The 10592-nt window shown below is 54.4% G+C and overlaps 1 protein-coding gene across 1 annotated transcript in view; it reads left to right on the forward strand.

The window, feature by feature from the left end:
* LOC108526239 (alpha-(1,3)-fucosyltransferase 5) overlaps nt 1-1126 on the forward strand; it is a 2530-nt gene extending 1404 nt beyond the window's left edge. The window contains exon 2 of the mRNA XM_017866881.1: nt 126-1126. Within this exon, the coding sequence (XP_017722370.1) occupies nt 126-635 (510 nt within the window). The 3' untranslated portion in view covers nt 636-1126. The remainder of the gene's footprint in view (nt 1-125) is intronic.
* Nucleotides 1127-10592: the final 9466 nt, after the last annotated feature.

Here is a 10592-nt window from a genome sequence, read left to right on the forward strand (position 1 = left end):
GATACTTCAATCTCACCATGTCCTACCGCAGCGACTCCGACATCTTCACGCCCTACGGCTGGCTGGAGCTGTGGTCCGGCCAGCCTGCCCACCCACCGCTGAATCTCTCGGCCAAGACCGAGCAGGTGGCCTGGGTGGTGTCCAACTGGAAGCCGGACTCGGCCAGGGTGCGCTACTACCAGAGCCTGCAGGCCCATCTCAAGGTGGATGTGTACGGGAAATCCCACAAGCCCCTGCCCAGGGGGACCATGATGGAGACGCTGTCCCGGTACAAGTTCTACCTGGCCTTCGAGAACTCCTTGCACCCTGACTACATCACCGAGAAGCTGTGGAGGAACGCCCTGGAGGCCTGGGCCGTGCCCGTGGTGCTGGGCCCCAGCAGGAGCAACTATGAGAGGTTCCTGCCGCCCGACGCCTTCATCCACGTGGACGACTTCCAGAGCCCCAAGGACCTGGCCCGATACCTGCAGGAGCTGGACAAGGACCACGCCCGCTACCTGAGCTACTTTCGCTGGCGGGAGACGCTGCGGCCTCGCTCCTTCAGCTGGACACTGGCTTTCTGCAAGGCCTGCTGGAAACTGCAGGAGGAATCCAGGTACCAGACGGTGCGCAGCATAGCGGCTTGGTTCACCTGAGAGGCCGGCGAGGGGCCTGGGCTGCCGGGACCTCACTTTCCCAGGGCCTCACCTACCTAGGGTCTCACTAGTCTGGGGATTTACCTGCCTGGGGCCTCGCCTGCTGGAGCCTTTGGTAGCCAGGCGTGTGACTTACCTGGGACTTCACATGCCGAGCTTTACCACTGCCAGGAGCCAACCCTGCTGGGGAACTTGCCGGCTGGGGACGGTGCCTACTGGGAACCTCACTTGCTGGCGGCTGTACCTACTGAGGATCTCCGCTGTTGGGGACTTTACCTGCTGGGACCTGGTCCCAGAGACCTTGCCACACTGAATGTCACCTGCTAGGAGCCTCACCTGCTGGGGACTTCACCCTGGAGGGCACCCTGGGAACTAGTACCCTTGAGGCCCTGCCCCCGGGCGATGGTGCAGGCTGGTTAGCTTGTGGTTTTATTGCCGTTGTTAACCACCCATGAGGGGTGCAAACAGCCGATGCTGTTACCATTTTCACACGACAATGCTTCAAGGAAAGCTCCTGTGTCCCCCTCACTCTAGAACAGTGGTTCTCATGCAGGGCGATTCCATCCCCAAGGGCACTTGGCAATGTCCGGAGACATTTTCAGTCGTCACAACTCGGGGAGGAGGATGAGGTCACCTAGTGGGTAGAGGCCAGGGTTACTCCACACCCCCTACGATGCACAAGTCAGGGCCCCTACAACCAACAATGATGGTTCCAAATGTCCAGGGGCAGAAAACCCTGTTCTAGAACTTTCTGTGACCCTGGAGGTCAAGCCCCTTGAGGAGGGGAGTGTTCAGATCCCTCGGGGGTCCTCTCCTCCAGCTGGCTCCCTGGGGTGGGCTCTGGCACCCACCCAGAAGTGAAAGTCTTTTTTCTGAAGATCTCAGGTCAAGAACTCCCAAGTCAGGCAAGCCCTGCATAGAGCCCTGCTCCACCACTTAGGGGCTGCAGATGGGTTCTGACAGTAAATGAGGATGTCTGGAACATTCTGGAACATTCTGGGCTTGGGGGAAATTGCTGCTCTGTGGAATGCCAAGGGGGACCTGGTGGTGGAAGGTGGTGGTGAATCCCAGGTGCTCCCTGAGCCTCAATCTCCCCATTTGCACAGTGGACATGCAGGCTCTGAGGGCTGGGGAGTGGGGCCCGTGCTCTCCAGGAGTGAAGATGGGCAGGGCTGGGATAAAGGGACCCTCTCTGCCCAGGGCACAGGGCCCAAGGGAGCTGGATGTGTTGCCCCAGGTGTGCAGGGCAGGTCAGAGAAGGGCAGGATCCCCTAAAGAGGAGGGCAAGGGGAATGTGTGTGACCGTCAGCAGTGGTGTGCACATGGCTGGGGGACACTCGGTGTGACTGTCAGCAGGTGGGTGTCACAAACACATCACTGTGGGTGTGACCTTGGTGTGACTCTGATAGTGCCTGCGGATGTGTTGCGATGCCTGTCTGTGGCTCTATGTGGCTGTTTGTAGGTGGTGGTGATTGCGAATGTGAGACAGAATGTGTGGCCCTGGGAGTGAGGCTTTGAGTGTTGGACGGAGCAGGAGCCCCTCTCTGAGTGTGCGTGTCTGTGTGTCTCTCTGTGTGACCGCACAAGACTATATCTGCATGGACCTGTGTCCTTGGGTGTGGTGAAGTGGGCTGTGTGTGGCCACATATGGGATTCTTAAGCTGTGTCTGCAAGTGGCTGTGACCATGTGTGTGGCCTTGTGGATGAGCAGGGGGAGGTGGGGTTCTTAAAAGTATTACAGGAGGGGAAACTGAGGCCCACATGGGGCCAGGGACCGAGGCCAAACATTCCTCCCTGCAGGGGGGTATGCAGAGACCCTGCGGGATGGTGGGAGGATCAGCCTCAGCCTCCTGAAGAAGGTGCCGGCAGTGGCTCCGCTCTGCAGAGGAGGTGGCTGATGCCCAGAGAAGTTGAGGAACTCACCCAAGGCCACACAGCTGTCAGAGGTGAAAGTGGGTTTTCCGAAGATCTCAGGTCAAGAACTCCAAAGTCAGGCAAGTCCCCCATAGAGCCCTGCTCCACCACTTAGGGTCTGCAAGTGTCTTCTGACTGTAAATGAAGACTTCTGGAACATTCCGGAACATTCTGGGCTTGGGGGAAATTGCTGCTCTTTGGAGAATGCCATGGGGGACCTGGTGGTGGAGGGTGGTGGTGACTCCCAGGTTCTCTCAGCCCCAGTTTCCCCATCTGCACAGTGGACATGCAGAGGTGCTTGTGATGGCTCCCCCAGGACCAGGTGGGAGGGTGGAGGGGCATAGAGTGGGGAAGGTGTGGGGGGCCTGGAGAGTCTCTGCCAAACCCGCTGGGGACTCAGGGCCCGAGCCAGCCTTGCTGGGCCCATCACTCACCTGCCACCCACACCACACACCTGGGCCCCTTTCCCCACCACCTGGCTACAAGCCAGGGGTCCCAGGAAGGGATGGGGCCCTCGGGAGGCCAGGCCAGGGCTTCCTAACAGGGTGGTGTGGGATCAGTCCCCTGGGGGTAAGGAGTTGGAGCAGGAGCAGGTTCCTCTGTCCCCTGACACCCCTGGAGCCCCCGTGGTCGCCGTCTCTACCTGAGCTGATGTCAGAATCAACATCTCCCTTTCTCAACTTCTCTTTCTCTCCCTCTGGAATTTCCTCTGAGGCTTAGAGGGACGTGGAAACCCTCCTTGGGTCCCACAAGGACAGAGGCCCAGCCACCTGGCCAATGCTAGGGGACCCCGGCCTGCCCCCTCTGGAACCGCAGCACCACCCCAAAGCCCCATTGCCTCCCTGTATGCCCGGATCTCACATGTGGTTCATGGCACACCCAGCCCAGCCCGTGGGGCCTTCTCCCTCCTGAGTGGCAGCTGCCGTTTGCTCCCAGCCCTGGGCCCCAAGGGAAGAAAAATTTCCAGCAGGCTGGCAGCTCTATCACCCACCCAGCCCAGGCTGAGGGAGGAACTGGGGGGTCCGATGAGGGCAGAGACCCCAGTGAGGAAGTCCTCGTGATCCCCCACTCTGGGCTCTGGACTCAGCTCTTTGGCAGGGAGATCCCACCCGGCACTAGCCTGGTGAGCCCTGCTCAGAGAGGGCCAGGAAATCTCTCAGGTCACACAGCAATTTCAGGATAAGCACACACTGTTTCTGGCAATGAGCTGCAGCTCCTCTTCCAGATCTCAGTGGTCGGAGACTGGTCCAGCTGTGGATCTGATAGCCAAGGGTCCTGGGTTGCAATCCCAAACCCCACTTCCAGCCCTCCTGACTCCTGGCTATGTGAACAAGGTGGACTGGGGTTGGATGTTACAGGAGGAGGGAACCAGTTCAAAGGACACAAGAAGGGATTCACGGTGAGGCCAATCGGATGTGGGCCGTGAGCTGCCAGGGCAGACCTTGGGGACAGGGCAGGAGCTCCGTGGGCGACAGTGCCGGTGCAGTAATGACCACATTTGAGTGGGGTGGGGTGACCTCACCAGGAATCTGTCTTATGCCATGTTGTGTCAAAAGGAGCATGTGGCTGGGCACGGTGGCTCACACCTGTAATCCCAGCACTTTGGAAGGCTGAAGTGGGTGGATCACTTGAGGTCAGGAGTTCAAGACCAGCCTGGCCAACATGGAGAAACTCCATCTCTACTAAAAATACAAAAATTAGCCAGACATGATGGCATGTGCCTGTAGTCCCAGCTCCTTGGGAGGCTGAGGCAGGAGGATCACTTGAACCCGAGAGGCAGAGATTGCAGTGAGCCGAGATTGGGCCACTGCACTCCAGCCTGGGAGACAGTGCGAGACTCCGTCTCAAAAAAAAAAAAAAAAAAAAAAAAAAGAAAAAAAAAAAAAAAAAAAAAAAAGCAGGAAAGAACGAAAGAAAGAAAAGCATGGCATTCATTTCCAGTCCCTGTGGAGGGACAGGGCATGCAGCGAAGGGCAGGTGTGGCCAGATTGACCAGGATTCCTTAATGACCCAATAAAGCATTTATCAACTTCTACTTTCTTGCTATTGGGGTTTAAGCAGCATCTGGCCTCAGGTGTGATTGAAGCTCAGCCCAGAGTGTGGACTTAGCTCCCAGGAGCACCATTGCCTCAGCCAGCCCAGCCTCCCATTGCCTGGTGATCACAGCTGTGCAATGGGCAGAGCCCTGTGGCCCTCCACTAGANGCCAGACATGATGGCATGTGCCTGTAGTCCCAGCTCCTTGGGAGGCTGAGGCAGGAGGATCACTTGAACCCGAGAGGCAGAGATTGCAGTGAGCCGAGATTGGGCCACTGCACTCCAGCCTGGGAGACAGTGCGAGACTCCGTCTCAAAAAAAAAAAAAAAAAAAAAAAAAGCAGGAAAGAACGAAAGAAAGAAAAGCATGGCATTCATTTCCAGTCCCTGTGGAGGGACAGGGCATGCAGCGAAGGGCAGGTGTGGCCAGATTGACCAGGATTCCTTAATGACCCAATAAAGCATTTATCAACTTCTACTTTCTTGCTATTGGGGTTTAAGCAGCATCTGGCCTCAGGTGTGATTGAAGCTCAGCCCAGAGTGTGGACTTAGCTCCCAGGAGCACCATTGCCTCAGCCAGCCCAGCCTCCCATTGCCTGGTGATCACAGCTGTGCAATGGGCAGAGCCCTGTGGCCCTCCACTAGAGACCTACCCTTGGGTTTCTCACTCCAGCTTCCCTCATCTCTTGCTCTTCTAGGTTTTCTGTCCTCACAAGGCTGTCAGCCCAGTAGGGGAAGGAAGGGACACAGTGTGGCCTGAGCTAGGATGCAGGAGACAGAGGCAGTTGGAGGAGCCGGTGGAAGGAATTGATCTGGCTGGAAGGGCATGAGAGCCCCTATGTATGGAAGCTCCCGGGAGGAGCTGTCTGCACTGAGCCCTGAAGAATGGGAACTAGGCAGGAGGCAGGGGGCAGAGAGTACAGTTGTCCAACTGGAGACAGCCTGCTACATTTGAAACTCCAAGTGACTCACAGCAATGAACGCCCTCTCTCAGGACCTCAGTCTTCACATCCATAGGACAGCTGTGTGGGACGGAAGCCCTGCCCATTCAGGCTTGGCTGGGGCCCCACTCTCAAAGCCATGTGAACCAGAGCAACTCCATCTTGAATAGGAGCTGGGTAAAATGAGGCTGAGGCCTGCTGGGCTGCATTCCCAGGTGGTTAAGTCATTCTAAGTCACAGGATGACATAGGAGATCAGCACAAGACACAGGTCATAAAGACCTTGCTGATAAAACAGGTTGCAGTAAAGAAGCCGGTCAAAACCCACCAAAACCAAGATGGTGATGAGAGTGACCTCAGGGTATCCTCACTGCTACACTCCCATTGGCACCAGGACAGTTTACAAATGCCATGGCAACATCAGGAAGTTACCCTAGATGGTCTAAAAAGGGGAGACATGAATAATCCACCCATTATTTAGCATGTCACCAAGAAATAACCAGCCGGGCACCGTGGTTCAGGCCAGGCGTGGTGGCTCATGCCTGTAATTCCAGCACTTCGGGAGGCTGAGATGGGCAGAATGCCTGAGGTCAGGAGTTCAAGACCAGCCTGGCCAACATGATGAAACCCCATCTCTACTAAAAATACAAAAATTAGCTGGGTGTGATGGCGCATGCCTGTAATCCCAGCTACTCAGGAGACTGAGGCACAAGAATTGCTTCAACCCAGGAGGTGGAGGTTGCAGTGAACTGAGATCACACCACTGCACTCCAGCCTGGGCGATAAAGCAAGACTCTGTCTCAAAAAAAAAAAAAGAGAGAGAGAAAGAAAAGAAAAAAGAAATAACCATAAAAATGGGCAACCAGCGGTCCTCAGGGCTACTCTGTCTATGGAGTAGTCATTCTTTTATTCCTTTACCTTCCTAATAAACTTGCTTTCACTTTAGGGACTAGCCCTGAATTGTTTCTTGCGTGAGATCCAAGAACTGTCTCAGGGTCTGATTGAAACCCCTTTCCTGTGACACCAAGACCAATAACCCCACGAGTTGTCTTAATCAGTCACAGAGAATGCCCCCAGCGAGGGCATGAGCAGAGAGCAGACTTAGTTCACCCCTTCTGGAAATGGTCTGCCTGGGAGACGCCAGTCCCCAGCCCTGGCCCCTCAGTCCTCCTCACTGGCATGGGCCCGGCTGGGCACTGAGATGGTGGAACCCCAGGCAGTATGAAGCAGCCTCCTGGAAATGATTTCTAGAACAGGGAAGACATCGTACATGGAGGCTGGACCATAGACTCGGTCGTCTCTGCACCCAGTTTGGGAGTGACAGAGTTAAAGGCCATCCTCTCTCAAGGATAGCTTTCCAGATCATTTGTCTTCTCCATTCCAGGAAGCTTATATGGCTCCCTGGACCTCTCCTGTGATTTACAGGAGAGGGTGGGGAAAGGGAGTGCTTTTGATTTTGTTTTGTTTTGTTTTTGTGAGACGGAGTCTTGCTCTGTCTCTCAGGCTAGAGTGCAGTGGTGCTATCTCAGCTCACTGCAACCCCTGCTTCCTGGGCTCACGTGAGTCTCCTGCCTTAGCCTCCCAAGTCGCTGGGATTACAGGTGCCCGCCACTGTGCCTGGCTAATTTTTGTAATTTTTTTTTAGTAGAGACGGAGTTTCGCCATATTGACCAGGCTGGTCTCAAACTCCTGACCTCATGATCCACCCACCTCGGCCTCCCAAAGTGCTGGGATTACAGGCGTGAGCCATCGTACCCGGCCAAGGCAGTGCTTTTGAGGCACACAGAGGACCTTGGTGAGGCCACCAGAGGAAGCCTCAGCCACCATTCTGGGGCAGAGGACCCTCATCACTTGCCAGGACACCTGGAACAGCCTCCTTTTCCTCCCCGCTCTCCTCTGCTCTGTCCCGATGGCCTGTGCCCAGCATGTCCTGATACAGCGTCTCAAACCACACATTAATACGGTAACCTGGCCGGGCACGGTGGCTCACACTTGTAATCCTAGGGCTTTAGGAAATCGAGGTGGGAGGATCACTTGAGGCTAGGAGTTCAAAACAGCCTGGGCAACACTGAAAGACCTCTCACCTGAACGAAACAATTAAAAAGCCCAGGCACGGTGGCTCATGCCTGTAATCCCGGCACTTTGGGAGGCCGAGGCGAGTGGATCACCTGAAGTCAGGAGTTCGAGACCAGTCTAGCCAACATGATGAAACCCCGTCTTTACTAAAAATACAAAAACTAGCCAGGCATGGTGGCGGACGCCTGTAATCCCAGCTACTCAGGAGGCTGAGGCATGAGAATCGCTTGAACCCAGGATGCAGGGGAGCCAATATTATACCACTATACTCTAGCCTGGAAGACAGAGCAAGACTCTGTCTCAAAAAAAAAAAAAAAAAAAAAAAAAATTAAAATTAACGTGGTGGTGCACGCCTGTACTGCTAGCAACCAGAGAGGCTAAGGCAGGAGGATCATTTGAGCCTAGGAGTTGGAGACTGCAATGAGCTATGGTCGCTGCACTGAACTGTAGGCTGGATGACAGTGACACTTTGTTGCAAAAGAGAAAAAAAAAGGAAAAAATGTCTGAGCGCAGTGGCTCACACCTGTAATCCCAGCGCTTTGGGAGGCTGAGGCAGGCAAATTGCTTGAGCTCAGGAGTTTGAAACCAGCCTGGGCAACATAACGAGACCTCATCTCTACAAAAAATAAACCGAGTTAGCAAGGCATAGTGGCACACGGCTGTAGCCCTAGCCACTCAGGAGCCTGAGGCAGGAGGATTGCTTGAGCCTGGGAGGTGGAGCCTGTAGTGAGTCGTGGTCATGCCATTGCACTTCCAGCCTGGGCGACAGAGTGAGATTCTGTGTCAAAAAAAAAAAGGGTAACCCCACTGCTTGAAGCTTTGCACGGCTTCCTGTCACCCTGGTGCTAAACATGCCACTGCTGACCATGGCTGGATGTGGCTCAGCCCCAGCAGCAGCACTGTCTCATCTTCCGCTTGTGAAGACCCAGCCTAGAGTTTCCTTCAGCTCCTCCAATGCGCCTGAACCACTGCTTTGCACAGATTATTTTTTTGAGACAGCATCTCCCTCTGTCACCCCGGCTGGAGTGCAGTGGCATGATCTAGGCTCCCTGCAACCTCCTCCTCTTGGATTTAAGTGATTCTCTTGCCTCAGCCTCCTGAGCAGCTGGGATTACAGGCACCCACCACGGCACCTGGCTAATTTGTGTATTTTTAGTAGAGACAGGGTTTCGCCATGTTGGCCAGGCTGGTCTTGAACTCCTGACCTCAGGCGATCCACCCACCTCAGCCTCCCAAAGTGTCACGTGCATCCATGTGGAGAGACCACCAAACAGGCTTTGCATGAGCAATAAAGTTTTTTAATCACCTGGGTGCAGGTGGGCTGAGTCCGAAAAAGGAGTCAGCAAAGGGAGATAGGAGTGGGGCCGTTTTTTGTTTTGTTTTGTTTTGTTTTTTTTGAGGCGGAGTCTCGCTCTGTCGCCCAGGCTGGAGTGCAGTGGCCGGATCTCAGCTCATCGCAAGCTCCGCCTCCTGGGTTTACGCCATTCTCCTGCCTCAGCCTCCCGAGTAGCTGGGACTACAGGCGCCCGCCACCTCGCCTGGCTAGTTTTTTTGTATTTTTTAGTAGAGACGGGGTTTCACCGTGTTCCCCAGGATGGTCTTCAATCTCCTGACCTCATGATCCGCCCGTCTCGGCCTCCCAAAGTGCTGGGATTACAGGCTTGAGCCACTGCGCCCGGCCAATTTTTGTATTTTTAGTAGAGATGGGGTTTCACCATGTTAGCCAGGATGGTCTCTATCTCCTGACCTCATGATCTGCCCGACTTGGCCTCTCAAAGTGCTGGGTTTACAGGCGCGAACTACCGCACCCGGCCTACTCTTTTATTTTTTTAGATGGAGTCTTGCTCTGTCGCCAGGCTAGAGTGCAGTGGTGTGATCTCAGCTCACTGCAACCTCTGCCTCCTGGGTTCAAGCTATTTCCCTGACTCAGCTATTTCCCTACTCAACCAAGTAGCTTGGGACTACAGGTGCCCGCCACCACACCTGGCTAATTTGTTTTGTATTTTAGTAGAGACAGGGTTTCACCCTGTTGGCCAGGCTGGTCTCAATCTCCTGACCTCGTGATCTGCCCGCCTTGGCCTCCCAAAGTGCTGGGATTAGAGGCGTGAGCCGCCGCGCCTGGCCGGATTTGAGTAGGTGGTGGAAAGTTACAGTTAACGGCGGTTGTCTCTTGCGGGCAGGGGTGGGGATCACAGGGTGCTGGGTGGGGAGATTATGAGACTCATTGTCCAGGAGAAGAAATGTCACGAAGTCAATTGATCAGTAAGGGCGGGGCAGGAACCCATCACAGTGGTGGAATGTCACCAGGTAAGGCAGGAACTGGCTATTTTCACTTCTTTTGTGGAAAAATACTGGCCCTCTGGAGTGGGGCTGGAATACTGGCAGGTGTGGAGGCACTGGCTATTTGTTTTGCTGTCCTGTTGGCATAGGCATTTCCTTTTGCGATAAGATCAGTAGGTTTCTGGTGTCTTTTACAATGAATGACTCCAGCCTTGGCCGGCAGGAGAGCAGCCTTCAGGAGGGCCTTTGTTAGGGAGGCATTGATAATGGAAGAGCCTTGTGTGGTAAGGAAGCCTCTTTCAGCCCACATGGCAGCATAGTCATGGAGGACGTGGAAAGCATATTGGAGTCAGTATAAATGCTAGTGTGCATTCCTTTAGTGAGAGAGAGCACACAAGTTAAAGCAATTAGTTCGGCTTGTTGGGAAGTGGGGGAGGGAGGAAGTGCAGCAGCTTCGATAATGGAGGTGTGGGACATGACAGCATATCCAGCTTTAGCTGGTGAAAATTGATTGGGTTTAGAAGAACTCCAATTGATAAATCAAGTGTGGTCTGGGTTTGGAATTGGAAGAATAGAAATCTGAGGAAAGGGGGAAGATGCTATGTGTATTAGGGAAACACAGTCATGTGGTTCAGGACTTGTGTTGGGTGTTAAGTGAAAAGCTGGGTTGAAATGGGGCCCTTGGGCAATAGTTACTGTTGGGGTTTCAATA

This window comes from Rhinopithecus bieti, unplaced genomic scaffold, assembly GCF_001698545.2.
Source record: "Rhinopithecus bieti isolate Rb0 unplaced genomic scaffold, ASM169854v2 scaffold_1853, whole genome shotgun sequence".
In the NCBI taxonomy this organism is placed as follows: Eukaryota; Metazoa; Chordata; class Mammalia; order Primates; family Cercopithecidae; genus Rhinopithecus; species Rhinopithecus bieti.